This window comes from Varanus komodoensis, unplaced genomic scaffold (assembly GCF_004798865.1).
Source record: "Varanus komodoensis strain SLA01 unplaced genomic scaffold, ASM479886v1 scaffold33, whole genome shotgun sequence".
NCBI classification, from domain to species: domain Eukaryota; kingdom Metazoa; phylum Chordata; class Lepidosauria; order Squamata; family Varanidae; genus Varanus; species Varanus komodoensis.
In genome coordinates, this window is record NW_025335817.1 from 3,791,299 (window position 1) to 3,805,540 (window position 14,242).

At 44.7% G+C, this 14,242-nt stretch overlaps 1 protein-coding gene across 3 annotated transcripts in view; it reads left to right on the forward strand.

Moving 5' to 3' along the window:
- The window catches only part of ZNF280D (zinc finger protein 280D), a 30,081-nt gene extending 17,954 nt beyond the window's left edge, over positions 1 to 12,127 (forward strand). For 2 of the 3 annotated variants that reach the window (XM_044438747.1, XM_044438749.1), the window contains 7 exons: positions 1,547 to 1,684; positions 4,578 to 4,640; positions 5,347 to 5,465; positions 5,570 to 5,606; positions 8,061 to 8,109; positions 9,010 to 9,065; positions 9,658 to 12,127. In XM_044438747.1, coding sequence (XP_044294682.1) covers positions 1,547 to 1,684; positions 4,578 to 4,640; positions 5,347 to 5,465; positions 5,570 to 5,606; positions 8,061 to 8,109; positions 9,010 to 9,065; positions 9,658 to 11,092 — 1,897 coding nt within the window. In that variant the 3' untranslated portion in view covers positions 11,093 to 12,127. The remainder of the gene's footprint in view (positions 1 to 1,546; positions 1,685 to 4,577; positions 4,641 to 5,346; positions 5,466 to 5,569; positions 5,607 to 8,060; positions 8,110 to 9,009; positions 9,066 to 9,657) is intronic. The other variant, XM_044438748.1, reaches the window with a different exon arrangement.
- The last annotated feature ends 2,115 nt before the right edge of the window (positions 12,128 to 14,242 follow it).

Sequence of the window (14,242 nt, forward strand, 5' to 3'; positions counted from 1 at the left end):
TTATTATTATTATTATTATTATTATTATTATACTATTACTATTAATTTCATTATATTTCTATGCTGCCCCGTTCTCTGAGGGTTCTCTGGGTGGGTTACAAGATACTAGACCAGCATATAAAAATATAATCAATAAAATAGATATAAACAATAAAATTAATGCAATAATATACAGGGTGATACAGAATAAAAGATAAGAAAGGATCATGCTCAAAACAAACCAAGCAGAGCCAAATAATTAAAACCAAAGCCTATTGATGAAGTAAATCCTCAACAATACACAAATTAAATTAGCCAAATATCTGTTGGAACAAGAAAAATTTTACCTGGTGCCTAAAGAAAGCAAGGTCGCACCAGCTGTATGTCCCTGAGGAACGTATTTCAGAGTCTGGGCACCACAGTAGGGAATGCCCCCTCCCAGCCTCCCCCACAATGAGATTTGGAGGAGGACTTTGGAAGATGATCTAAGTGGGCAGATAGTCATGTGTAGAGAGAAGCGTTCCTTCGGGACCCCTGTTTAGGGCTTCAGCACTTTGAATTGGGCCCAGACAGGAGCAGGGAGCCAGCGCAGCTGTTGGAGAACCAGCGTAGTGTGTTCTCAATGGTCAGTCCTCGTTAGCAGCCACGTTGTCTTGTTCTGTATGAGTCATAGTCTCTGGACCATCTGCAGAGGCAGCCTCACACAGAGCACATTGCAGTAATCCAGGGGAGAGGTTACCAGCACATGGATAACTCTGGCAGGGCTTTGGTCATCCAGGTAGAAACATAGCTGAAAGATCAGTTGAAGCTGAAGACAGGTGCTCCTGGCCACTAAGCCTACCTGAGATACCAGGGAGAGCTTGGGGTCCAGGAGAACTCCTAAGCTAGGACGCTTGTCCTTTTGGGGGAGTGAGATTCCATCCAGGGCAGGTTGGAAATTTCCCAGTTGGAATGAGAGAGCGCCCCCCAACAGAGCACCCCTCTTACCTGGATTCAGTTTAGTTTATTGGCCCTCATCTAGCCCATGACTGAACTTAGGCACTGGTCTCGGGAAGCCACTACCTCACCTGGGTCAGATGAAAAGATGTGTATGTGAGAACGAGTGGGCTGGAGTGGTTTTTAGCTATATGATGGATCTGTGCATGAAGATGCTTGTGGTGTGGAGGGATGGATGCGCTTTGGGATAGTGTCTGTCCTTCCGTCTGAAAGAGATGTGTGGTGCACTGCTTTGAATGCATCCCAAGTGATGATTTCTTCTGCCTCCTGCATTTTGTTAAATATATATATTTGGCCAGGGCTAATGCAGTGTTGTACGCAGAATCCCACAGATGTTCTGAGGCTTTTGTAGTCTTCCCACCAGCCTCTTCCCTCACCAGTAAACCTCACAGTCTGGCAGGTCCCTTGCAAAGCCACTTCTGAAAGCCAGGGGACCTTTGAGAACAGAATTTGTAAATCATTTTCTTTGGATCCTGACTAATTATTTTCTTGAAGGATGCTTTCTAGGAAGAATGGTTTAATTGATAGTTCTCCATGTCTTTCCTCTAATTCTGATTTTGGTTCACATTAGATGTCCAGATATTCAGAAGTGCATTGAGTGTTACTCAGATATAAGGACTTTTGCCAGCCACTTTCCTGCCTACGTCCGCTGCAGTTTATGCAGATACAGCACTAGCTGCAGTAAAGCCTATGTGAACCATATGATGAGGTAGGAATGTTCTGCCACGTGGTGGCTGCAATTCGCGTGTTTGCAATGCTTTGGTTTTCTATAGCTGCAGGAGGCCTTAGCGCTGAGCCCTGCGGAAGTGGCAGGCGTCGGCTTCTCTCCAGAGCAGTGCTTCTTCTTGGCTGGGAGATGCTGGGAGTTATATGCCAGCACAGCCTGGTGGGCACCAACTGGGGAAGGCAGGTCTGGCACAAGGCAGTTTTGCCTGTCAGCCGGACTTGTAGGGAAGCCGCCTGCAGAAGCACTCGCCCTGAGGAGGGGGCTCTCTCCAGATGGATTAATGGCTGAAAGCCCAGTTGAGGTTGGCTGTGATTTGAACTTGGGGTGGGGACTGGCCCTCATGGGGAGTTGAAACGGGGAGGTGGCCCGCGGCCTGACCAGAGCAGTGATGGCTGCTGCTTTGCCTCACCTCCATGGCTGTTCCTGCCTCCGTGGCTCATAAGAGCACGCTCGCATTTTCCTTAACTTAAAAAAAAAAAAAATCTGTTCCACTTTTTTTCACATGGAAACTGGAAGCAGAAGTAGAAAAACAAATCAGTATCAGAATGATGTATCAAAATTCTCTGATAAAAGCGGAAAACCCAGCTCATTAGTTTAAAAAAACCCCTGAATTGGTTCAACTTCCCTTAAAAGCTTCAAAAGAAAGACGCTCAGTCCCTGCTTGTTTAGAGTTGCAACTGAAGCTGGAGCGGAGTGGCGAGCCAGAGAAACAACCTGCAGCTCGTTCTTGGGGTTCTTCCCTGAATTTGCATGGGGGAAATGTAAGGTAGAGATTTGCATTTGGCTGCAGCGTAAACAACCCAGGAACGACAGGTCTACTGTTGTTGTGTCAAAATGTGGTATACAACCCTTCAAAGTATATGCATGAGTTACAAAGGAAGAGTAAAGCTGTGAGATTTAAGATGCATTGAAGTGGGATTATGTGTGGCAAAGGCTGATGCTCAAACTAGGTTCGAGGTAGAAGGGGCTCCTCTTTTGGGGCATTTGTTTGGCCCCTGAAGGAACGGGAGACTGGGTTAGGCAAGCCTTGGTCTGATTGAGTGTGAGCATTATTCTGTTCCAATGTACTTTGGAAGTAAAAATGTACAGGAATTACTGGTTATTGGCTATATTTTGAAATACATGTTTTTTAAAGAACACCATCCCTAGCAGGCCCCCCTTGGTATGCTGAAGGCACCTCCATGCTGGGTTAGCACCTGTGGTGATTTGTGCAATATGACGGTTCCAGGCTCCTCCCTGCAGTTTGTCCTGCCTTGAACCCAGGACAGAGGTTCTCTTTGACCTCCGTCAGTGTTGAGATTCAGTATTTCTGACTGAACCATGAATTTACCTTGAAACAAACACATTTTTCTCACTTTTTTTTAAAAAGAAAGTTGTCTTCTTCACACTTCTATCCTCTGGTACCATTTTTCTATTCTCAATCTTTTCCATGGCTCCTCCACAAAAGGAATCAGCCCCCAAAACAGCAGAAAAGAGAAGCAAAGTTCCTCAGCACCAGGGTACCCAGAAGCCCTCCAAAGGCCAACAGACCTCAACTCCAAATCAGAGCACCTCTTTGATGGCCACACGCAGAGAAAGATGCAGTGAGAGGCAGCTCACCCGCTCCAGCTGCCGTTGTACTCTCATGCTAATGCAGCAAGTGATTCCTCCACCCCCCCCCCCCGCTCAAAAGAAGTGGTCCCAGCTGAGGTAGCCGGGGTGTTTGCATCATCAGACTGTGCTCACTCCTGCTGGACCAATCCAGAGCCCCTCTTGGCCAAAGGAAGGATGAGCGCAATAACGGATCCCCCATCATTGAGGCTTCCTCTTAAACACAGCAGGCAGCCATTTGGGATTCTGGCTTCATAGCCACAGACAAGGGTGAATCCATGGTATTGCCTCCCTTACCAAAGGGACAAGGCCTGAGGAGTTGTAGCTTCCTCCCATTAAGAATATTTCCCAGACTGATTGGTCTGTACATTCTCAACTCACAGAAACTGTCTTGGATAAGTTAACTGCCCAATTCTTAGACAAAGAGGCTGCCAGGCATTTGGGTTTGTGTTTTCAAAACCTTTTAAATGTTACAGCTCATTTCACAAGGTCAGCAGCTGCCTTGGTGGCCTTTCCTGTTATTGCCTCCTCAGCAGAAATCCTCAAGGCAGCAGTCTGGACAAACCTGATACTTTTACCAGGCAGTCAAGATAGACATGTGCCTCTCTGCAAAGTGCCTTCTGTAGGAGGCTCCTCCAAGTAGTTAATTCTAAGCAGGCTTGTCCCACCCTGATTGGCAGTCAGCTGCTGCACATCCCATTTTAGGGCAACCTGGCAAGCAGGTGCTTGCTGAGGGGGTTCCTTCTAGGTCAGTGTGTGGAAGGCATCCTGGCCTCCATCCTGCTGATGTAGCTGGATGCGTTGACTTTGCCTGCTGGGATGGCCTTGCTTCTGCTCCCCTAATTCAGGTCTTTGCCTAGTTCTTCTCTAAGTACAGAGCAACCTCTGCACATCTGTCCCGCTTCTCTCCTGTGCTTTTATTTCTTCCGTTTGTTGGGAGGTGGTTTCACTGCTTTCCCCACTGGGTTGCAACCATGACTGGAGAAGCAGGGAGGAGGCCGGGGCCATGTGCTCTGGCTCTTCAGGGCCATGAGAGCAGCCAGCCCGTCGTGGGGATGCCTTCTGCACACCAGCCGAGAAAGAGCCTCTGTGCTATACGCTGTGGTTCTATCCATCTGGGGGATCCGTGTGCCCAAGGTGCAGATGAGGGCAGCTCTGCGCATGGGACAGATGCTTCTGTTGATGCCGTAAACTTGACAGACCGCGGCCTTGTTTTCTGATGTGTTTGGTGGAAAAGGTTAATTTCTTCCAGAAGCCAATTGAAGTGGTTGTGTTTTTCTTGTAGTTTTCATAGTGCTCGTCAAAGTAAAAGATTTTGGATTTATAAGGCTCATTCAGATGAACTGAGGTAACCTTCTTACTATTCTTTGTAAAAAATGTGTGTATTTGGCAGTGTGCAAGAATTCCTTCTGTGTTATTTTACTCAGAAATAAGCCCCACCATGTTCTGTGGGGTTTCTTTTCTAGCAAGCGTGTTTAAGATTGTTATTGTTAATTTACATTTAGAATGTACGCAGACCATCTAGATTTTGCCCAGATTTGTTTCTTACATATATAAGGTTTGGAAACTGAAACATTCAAGCCAAAATTCTTGACTTTTTCTGTGAAATTGATCTGTTCGCTGTGATTTTTCATTTTATATTTGTTGAATTTTGTTTAGCGCCTTGATTTGTTGTTTTGAATCCATTTTTCCTACCCCCGTTTCAGCACTTACGCATCTGTTGCAAGCGCTGCATAATATCCCTGTAGCAACAGCTGAGAAAGGAAATCCATCCCAAGGGGGCACTGATAAATTTTCTTAGCAGTCCAACAGTGCAGCCTTTCCTTCGATACTCTTGTTCTTTCTGAGGTCAGATACTCTTTTGAGAAGATTTATATAGCTTGCCCTGTAAGAAGAACCTGGAAGGAATGTGTAATAAAGTTAGTATGGCTGTGAGCGGGACACTTTTCCATAGATACTGTGCATAAGCGTACATGCAGCATTGGCAGGAGCACATGCTGTGTGCACCTGTCTGTCTTATACTCACCCTCTTTCCTTTTCTGCCTCACTCCTAGGGGTTTTACGGTGGTTTGTCTTAACTGTGACTTCCTAACTGATGTTTCTGGCTTGGATAAGATGGCTACCCACCTGATTGAAAACCACACTCATACTTGTCAAGTTATCATTGAAAATGGTATGTTCCTCTTGTGCCTTGACCATCTGACAGAGCAGTTGAGAGTTGGTATTGTCTTGTTGGTTTTTGTTGTTAATACTGAACTTCCTGCTGTTCAATTTCAGTTCCCGTGGACTATCTAGCTGCTGGTGACCCTTCTAAGTAAGTGGTTTTTAGATTTAACTATTTCATTGGTTGAATGGATTTTTCTTCTGCATTGGAAGACCTCAGATAATGTATTCTATAACATAGAAATGAGTTTATCTCTGCCTCTGATCAGAAATGCAGATCTCCTTTTAATATTAAGAGTTTTGAATCATTCATGTACAAGATCCAGGACGTATGTGGCACAAAGATACCTGGGGAGGAGTTGGATTTGCTTTTCTCAGGCAGAAGCCCCTTCCCCAACAGTCCCCTCCTGCATGGCAAACCATATTTGAAGAATGAGGAGATGTTCAGCTATTCGCAGAGCAAAACATCTTGTTAAAATCCTACTTAATGTGCCTGAAGCACACCCTTAGGGCACCTACAAATTAGAATTAAAGTGGTTTAACAGATAACGTTTTATGATGAACCCTTGTAAATGAAGAAGAAAGACAGTGACCATTGTGCAGTGAGGAATGCTGCCTTCTGGGATCAGCCATTGCTGGATCGCACAACAGTGGTCAGTGGGGAAGCCTGCGGGAAGGGCAGTAGCCCTTCTCAGCTGCCCCGCACCGGCAAATGGCCTCCCGTGCATGCTGCTTCTGGATTGGGCACTCCTGGCATGACTGATGGGTGCGAACAGGCCTGGCTTCCTCCATGAGCTTCCCACCCCCATTTAAACTACCTTAGGGGCTGGCTCTGGGCACATTTTCTGGCAATGAATTCCATACTGTGATCTTCCTTAAGTATGTTGCCAGTGTAAAACAAGCAAGCAAGCAAACCATTGTAACAACCAGGTTTGTTGGTTTTTAGCCACCTCTGTTCAGGATTGTGAACTTTTCAATAAATGCTATGACATGTGGCCCAGATAAAGATGTCCAATAGTCAGACTTTATTTCTGCGTGCATCAGACCAGTATTTACAAAAAACAAGTATTACCATACTGGTTTTTCTGGAATAGCTAGTAATATTATTCAGTCATAAAGAGCAGACTGAATGCAAGTGCAAGGCATTTCCTGCCTGCCGGGTCTCCAGACCAGCTGCTGGCATAGAGAAAAGGCTGGGCTTCCTCCTTGGTATTCCTTGTGCTGTACAAAGAACTTAAGAGTCATGCAACAGTCTCATAACTGGGGGCAAGTGGACTGATTTTGAAAGCTTCCTTCCTTCCTGTTTCCTCCTTTAAGGTAACTTTTTTTAGGCATATGATAGTTCAGTTTTCTTCTGGTTTTTGTTTTTATTTTGGCTTTTCCCTAGTTAATGGAAATGAATATTGAACTGCTTTGAAGTGCTTCACAATGCAGATATGTTTTCACATGAAAATATTGGCAGTAAATAATAACATAAACAGAAATTTCATCTTGATACTGCAAAGGCCTTGAAAGTCATCAGTCAATAAGTCTTTGCAAGGAGTTAGATAGGTGTTTAAAGCCAATCTTAGGGAGAATTTTCTGTGAACAGTTGCTTATGTATTACAAACCTATGTCCTTTTAAACTGGCAGAAATGGGATGAGTTATGACAGCCTTTGCCTTCATAAATTGAATGCATGCAGTTTCTTCTTATCCTAAGTATGTAGCAGAAGCCGTATAAAAACCATGAATCTTCTATATTTGTGATTAATAACATTATTACCTAGGTGCAATAGATGCAGTTCCATACTTTGGCAGATTAAAATTCACTTTAATGCCACATCAACAAAGAGGAAACAGTCATCAGCAATTTCTTTGAGCATCAAGCCTTTGAAAAATTAACTAGTGTACTAAAACTGATGAGTTTACAAGGTTTTATCCTCACAATCTCTGCAGCAGAATTGTACTTGCATAAACACAGAAAATCAATCAGGGTGATGTGATAAGCTGTTTCTTTAATGTGGTTTAAAAGTCAATACATTTAAATAATGTATAGGTATATAGCATGGGCTGGGTTCTGGAGAAATATTGCAAAAAATCCACCCTTTAAGGGATGGATCTAGGTCTGTATTGTTCTAGCAGAAAATGCTGCAGGAAAGCTTTTTGATCTGCGCAATGCTACATTGCAAGAAGAAGCAAAATTGTAGAACTGAATAAAACTTCATTTATTAAATGAATCGGTACAATGTATATTATGCCCTGTTACTGCCATACATATACTCGTGGTGGCCCACAAGATATTAAAATTACAAAGAAATAAAAATCAAGCAGTCAGAAATGGCTGAAGCATGAAGCGCAGATGAATGTCCATTCAGAGCTTTCCAGCAGGTGTACCAGAAGCCAGCTGGCTGGACAAGCAGCTGGAGATCCATCCTGGCAGAAGTTGAGGGCCCCGCTCCTTCTGCCTGAAGTTCTTACTTCATTACAAATGGTGGAAAGTAGTGGGGATTTTCAGAATGGTTTCGACACCATTCAACATAGATTGCGTATCAGTATTCATTTCACATTGGCTTTCATGTTGATCATACAGTACTTGAAGACATTTAATATTCTTTTGTTCTTCAGCTTAGCAAATCGTGCATCATTGGACAACACGACTGAAGAAAAAGACCAGGTATAGTCTCTGTTTGGTTTAATTTTTATATAGGCATTCACATTTAATATATTTATAATTGTAGTCATCAACATCTTAATAGCCTCTGGTTGTAAAGCTTAAGCATTCAAAATAGCTTTTGCATTATGATTTTCAAATTGCTGGTTTCAAGACTAAAACCCAACACCAGATACATCTAGACAACTAGAGAACTATTTGGAGTCCGAGCTCCAACCTCTGAAAGTCACTGCAAGGTTGAAGCCGAGACTCTTGAGTGCAGAGTAGCATCCCCCATACTGCAGCCACTGGGGAAAGAAATGCCCTGAGAATGCAAACAGGATTAGGAGAAGGGGCTGCACGGGCCCTCCAGGGGAGACCGGTGCTGCCATGAATCCAGGCGTCCTAGCAGTGCCTCAACTGCTGCCTCATGTGCCCTGTGCTGTGGCACTTGCACACCCAAAACTGGCCCTCTTGGTTTTTGTCCGGGCAGGAGGAGCACGAAAGCGACCTTCACCACACTCCTCTCGCCCCGCACCTGGTCTCTGTTACATCCTGTAAGTGTTAGTAAACCACACATCATCTTGTGTGTGCCATGGTGATACATTTGTGCCTTTTATTGTGAACGAAGGGAATCCATTTCCCAGATCTGTCTGGTGCGTTCTGTGAGAATGGGGAGCAGATGCTGCTCCAGCATCACCTTGAGTTCCTTCACCTTTTGTGGGGTCAGATGTCCTGCATGGCTGCCTTGAATCGGAGCTGCCAGTGCTTCTCCAGAGCGCTTTCTTTGTGTCTTGCATTCATGGAAGACGTCTCTGTGTTGGGAAAGCGAGTGGCACAGCCCACCATAGAATCACACGCGCTTCTCCCTAGTGTGAAAACGGGAGGGCTGTGCAAAACTTAACAAAGCTGTTTCTGTTTCAGAACCCTTCCAGGCCCAGTAGTCCTTCGAAGCAAAATGCTGAATCTCCTTCCCTAAGGTAAACTGTTCCTTTACATTCCCTTTTGGAACAGTGGGTTGTACGGGGCCCTGTAGACAAGCACACTGATCTCCAGATTGAGTTCCACCAGTGGGGCCTGTGATGTGGTTTGCTGTGACCCCCTCCCTGATAGACCCTGTGCCTGCTGAGCGTGCCTAGTTCCCATTTGGCTGCTTTAGGCTCTTCCCCATGTAGTTTCCCCCAAAGATGGTTTCTAGCTTTGTAAAGTGGCTTTAATTACCCTCCCGATGGTTCCCTGACACACTGATGGTGGTGTTCTGGCCATGTAAAGATCAGAGGCCAAAGAATGAGCTTGCTCTCATTTTGTAGAACTGATTCGAGCTGCTGTCTCAGTCACTGTTCGTGTTGTAGGAGTTGGAGTCTGAGCATGTTCTTGAGGTGGCATGTGAACAGGTCTTAATAACTGTGGATAACAATGGACCGACACAAATTCAAGGACCTTCATTTTCATTGCCTGGAATATTTTGAATGTTTCAGAAATGGAAATGCTGAGGTTTTCTGAGTTGTTTAGAAGCTGGCCAGGATGTTTTGCTAGAGCAGAGTAATAACATGTTGGCTTTGCTTTTTTAAGCCCACAAGTAAAAGACTCTACAAAAGAAACAGGAAGGAACAATGTTGGAAATCAGAGTGATGATACAGCCTTAACTTCTGAGAGAGAAGAAAACAAATTGCCCATTTTACAGAACAGTTTTGGTCCGGAGCTCTGGGCATGCGTAGATAACCCTGTAGAATCCACAGAAACTGAAAAGGCAGAGGAGCATGGAAACCAGCACGAGGAAGGCCCTTTAGTTATTGCAGGTGAAGAAAAGAAGCCTATTTGTGATCTAGAACTTCGAGCCTCCTCAGAAAGCTCTGCTGAAGAAGGAAATGTAGACAGCCTTGGAAATCAAACTGATCAAGATTTTTTATCTGCTGAGTGTGAAGGAAATGCATGTGTATCCACTGTTGAAGATTCATCAATTTCAGAAGGCCATACTTTTTTAGAAGACTCTGCAGGAGAAAACAAAGATGACCTTGAGAATCAAGATAAGGAAGGCCCTTTAACTGCTGTGTGTGAAGGGAGCATGCCAGGAGTAGACAAGCCAGCCTGTGTAGAACTCTCAGCCTGTTCAAATGACCCTACAAAATGGGGAGATACAGACTGCCATACAGGTCAGGGTGATGCATGCCCCACAGCTGCCGAGTGTGAAGGCAACATACTGTTTTCTGGGCCAGAAGATCCCGCTGTAGAGGGCTCGGCTTGCTCAAATGACTCCACAGAACCTGCAGAAGAAGCAGAGGGGGTCAAGCGTGAAAATGAGGAGAATAAGGCTGCTTCATCTGCCAAGCATGAAGCAAGTGTTTCTGTGCCAGCTGGAGGAGAGCCCTCCATTTCAGAACTTGGTGACCATTCAAAAGATTCTCCAGAAGAAATGAGGAACAATCATGGAAATCAGTCTGATGAGGGTGAAGGAAATACCTCTGCAACAACTGTGAAAAACTCCAAGCCAGAGCTCCAAGGTGGTACAGTGGTGGCCTCATGTGGAAGGACAGAATCTGATGATCAGGTAGAGGAAAAATCCTCAAAGTCTGTTCGTAAAGAAACCAACTCTTTGCCAAGCTCAGAAGATGCTGTCTCTGATACCCAGACAAAAGAGGCTGATTTGGATGAGGCTCAACTTTCAGATGTTGATCCTGATGACTCACAATCCGCATCCAATGAAGGAGTGAGCTTTGAACAGTTTTTGAGAGGAAGAGGTGAACCTGATGCTGCCAGTTCTGATGCAAGTGAGCAAAGCAGCATTCATCTGGAGCCTCTGACACCATCGGAGGTCCTCGAGCACGAAGCAACAGAGATTCTTCAGAAAGGGGGACCGGCGTCACCACCCAGTCAGGATGGATCAGCTTCTGAGCAAGTGACTGCCATTTCTAGAGAGGGCAGCCCCACTCAGGAGGAGGAGGAGGAGGAGGAGGAGGAGGAGGAGGAGGAGGCAAGCCTGGCAGAAGAGAACGATGAAGCAAGCTGAGATGGGAGAGTCGGAGAAAGGCAACACGCTGAACAGGTGACTGTTGTACCCTCATGGATGTGGGTTGTGAGGAAGGGACAGAGCTGTGCATTTTATAATACTGTTGAAGCCTGTTAATTACAAATCCAGCGGGTGGTGACGAAGAAAAACCAGCAGTTGCCTGCCATAGTAGAACTTGCGAGGCCAAGAGGAAAGAAAATGTTTGTTTGACCACAGCGTTTGTCGTGCTTGGGTGGTCGTGCTCTGCAAAGAGCATTTGAGCCGCTCAGTCTAGACAAACGTGAACGGTGGGCTGCACATTGCACCCCTGTCCCATCAGACGGTGGGGAGGACTGTCTGACATCAACACTACTGGATTGGTCTGATCTTACTAGATAATAAGCTCACCTTAAACTTTCAGTGAAAGTGGAATATTATAAGCAAGCAAATATATTTGTGGGTTTCCCAATATGCAAGCTTTGCAGAAATCTGTCACGCTATTTCTTTGAAAGACGGAGCATCGTGGCCTGTGTCTTTGAGGTTATTACTGTTTTTTATTATTTTTATTGATGGCAGGCCATGGAAGTCCAAAGTGGACTGGAGGAAATGCTGAACTGGACTAGAAAGGTGTAAACAGTTAACCAAAACAAACAAAAAAGACTAAGAAACATTTAAATCAGGTATTGAAATGTTTTTAGTCTAAATTTATGTGAAACTGAAGCTAAATGATGGGGAGGGGGGTTGGCATGAAAATCGTTTTGATACATAGTTAGCTGAAGGAATGCATAACATGATTTAACTGTAGCTTGCTTTTTAGTATTAACAAGCTTAATTAAAACGCTCTATCTGAATCTTTTAGAAAGTGATTTTGGACTTGTCAAGGTTTGTTTTTAAATGAACTTAAATGTTTTGAACTTCCGTTAAGATACTGATGTACATATTTTGGAGTAAATATTTGCAAGAAAATTATTGTTTTGCTGTTGATATGTGTATTTATGGAAAACTTAACTGGTTTATGTTTGGCTCAAATCTCCAAAAGAATTTTTATTAACTCTAGGCTGTGATTAAACTTTTTATTTTCCCCTCAGAAAGTTGGAAAATATACCATATTTAAATGGAGCAAGGCATTTTATCCTTAGTCATAACTGTAGTGATACGTGAATGCAGTTTTTTGCTTCATGTCAAGATAGATCTTTGGGACCAGGGCAGTCCTGCTCCCATCGTTCTATTTTTGCTACAAGAGGAAGCTTACAAGTTAACGAGACTGAGGTGGTGAAGTGAAGGTTGTTCAGTTTTGAGCTCTTGGGTCAGATGGGGGTTGCATTACTTTGGAGATGCATGCAAAAAGCAGTTCCTGGAAATTCTGTACTGCCCCTTCCTTGCAGTTTCGGCTACAAAGTGGAATAGACGTGAAATTGATGGTGGTGATGATGATGTAGAGAGCAAGGATATTTGGGGGAAAGGGGGACTAGAGCCCTCTCCCTGATGGATTAATGTACTGCTTGAAGGAGTATTGAAAGAATAGTGCATACGTGTGGCGACTCCTCCACCTGCAGTCCAAGATTTCTGCACAATGAGTTGAAGTGGCATTCATAACAGCGAAGGGTTCTTTCAGCCTCTGAAGAACTAGATGGCGTCTTCTTGGTCCCTGACTTCTGTCCATAATCCTAGCATGCCTCTGCATCATGGCTGCACAGCTAGGGTACACACCTTGCTTACTTCCCTGGAAAGGGCGGGCTTCTATCCAGGGAAGATAGAATTTGCTGAAACCCAGCAGGAGCCCGAGCGTGCGTGCTGGGGGAGTGATGGCATTCCTCCTGAGAGCAGCAAAGCCTCTGCTTACTCCACAAGATCATTTTCCTCAGCATGCGACAAGTTTGTGCTCTTTGCAGCTCCACCATCTCTATGTGAGAGAAGATTATGCAGAGGTAGATTGATTGAGAAACGAGGTGAGGCAGCTGACTGGTATAATGGTGCTTTGGGCATTGTTAAGAATGACAGAGTGGAAGACTGACAAATACAATCCCTGAGGCACAATCTCCTGAGAAGTTCTTTTGCCCAAATCCCATGGAAGTAGATAGGTTTGTTTCTGTGGAACTTGGGTAGGAAAACTTCCCAGTGGATTGGGTCCCGTGTCGATTAGCGTTGCCTCGGTGTACTCTGCCATGACTGCAGGGCCACCTCCTCTCCCATGTGGAAAGACCACGGAGAATTCAGACTTAACAAAATGAGATTGCAGACCTCAGAAATGGAATTGCTGCTGGCGAGCCAAAGCCAGGCCATGCTTCCAAATGTTTGCGCTCCATGTCACTGGCCGAGGGTGCATTTCCCTTTGTTTTGCACCGCGGAATCACTTTCCAGGCTTGAGACGGAATTCAGCCAGGCTCCCTGAGGTCCAGCTAATTCCATAATGAGCTCAGACAGTTCAGGGTGGGTTGGTGCGACCATGCCTGGAACTGTCGCATCTCCAGAGGAAGGGTGCTGTTTTTAGTTTGGTTTTGCTTTTTTGTAGAATTGAAAAGGGGAGTCAGTATAAATGAGATACCTTCACTTTGGATGAAGCCTCATGTGAAACTGATAATAAATGAGTTCAGCCAAGGGCTGTGTAAAAGACATTTCTGGTCTCCTGGAAATTAAATCCAAGAGCCTTATTGACAGTGAAGCATGATTGGTTTATTAACAACTCAGCAGAAAACTGCATCTGAAGTGCTGCTTTTATCTGATGCAATTTTTCTCAGTCTGAATTGTGTGTATGCGCTAGATGTTTCAGAACATCTGGACATGGTGATTTGTTTTTTCCTTGCCTGCACCTGCAAGCCCAAGTACACACACAACAAAAAAGGAAATTAAATCTTTTGCAGAGTGAGCGAGAGAGAGAGAGAACTCCATCTAGCCACAAAGCTCAAGGGAGCATTATGACAAGAGCAGAGCTGTAAAAACACGTTGGAGATACTTAATTCTTCCGACAAGCGCCAGTGGTGGCACCTCACGCAGACTCAGCACATGCCCACATTTTGGCAGAGGAATAACAGGAGTCTTAATGCAAATCTGAAAAGGCTCAGAGCACATCCGCCTCGTTTTTATCTAAAAATATCCTCATGATTGGGAAGAACTTGTGTCATTATCTTGATTTCTGGAACGAGAATTAGATGTCTTCCCTTGAAAACTCAG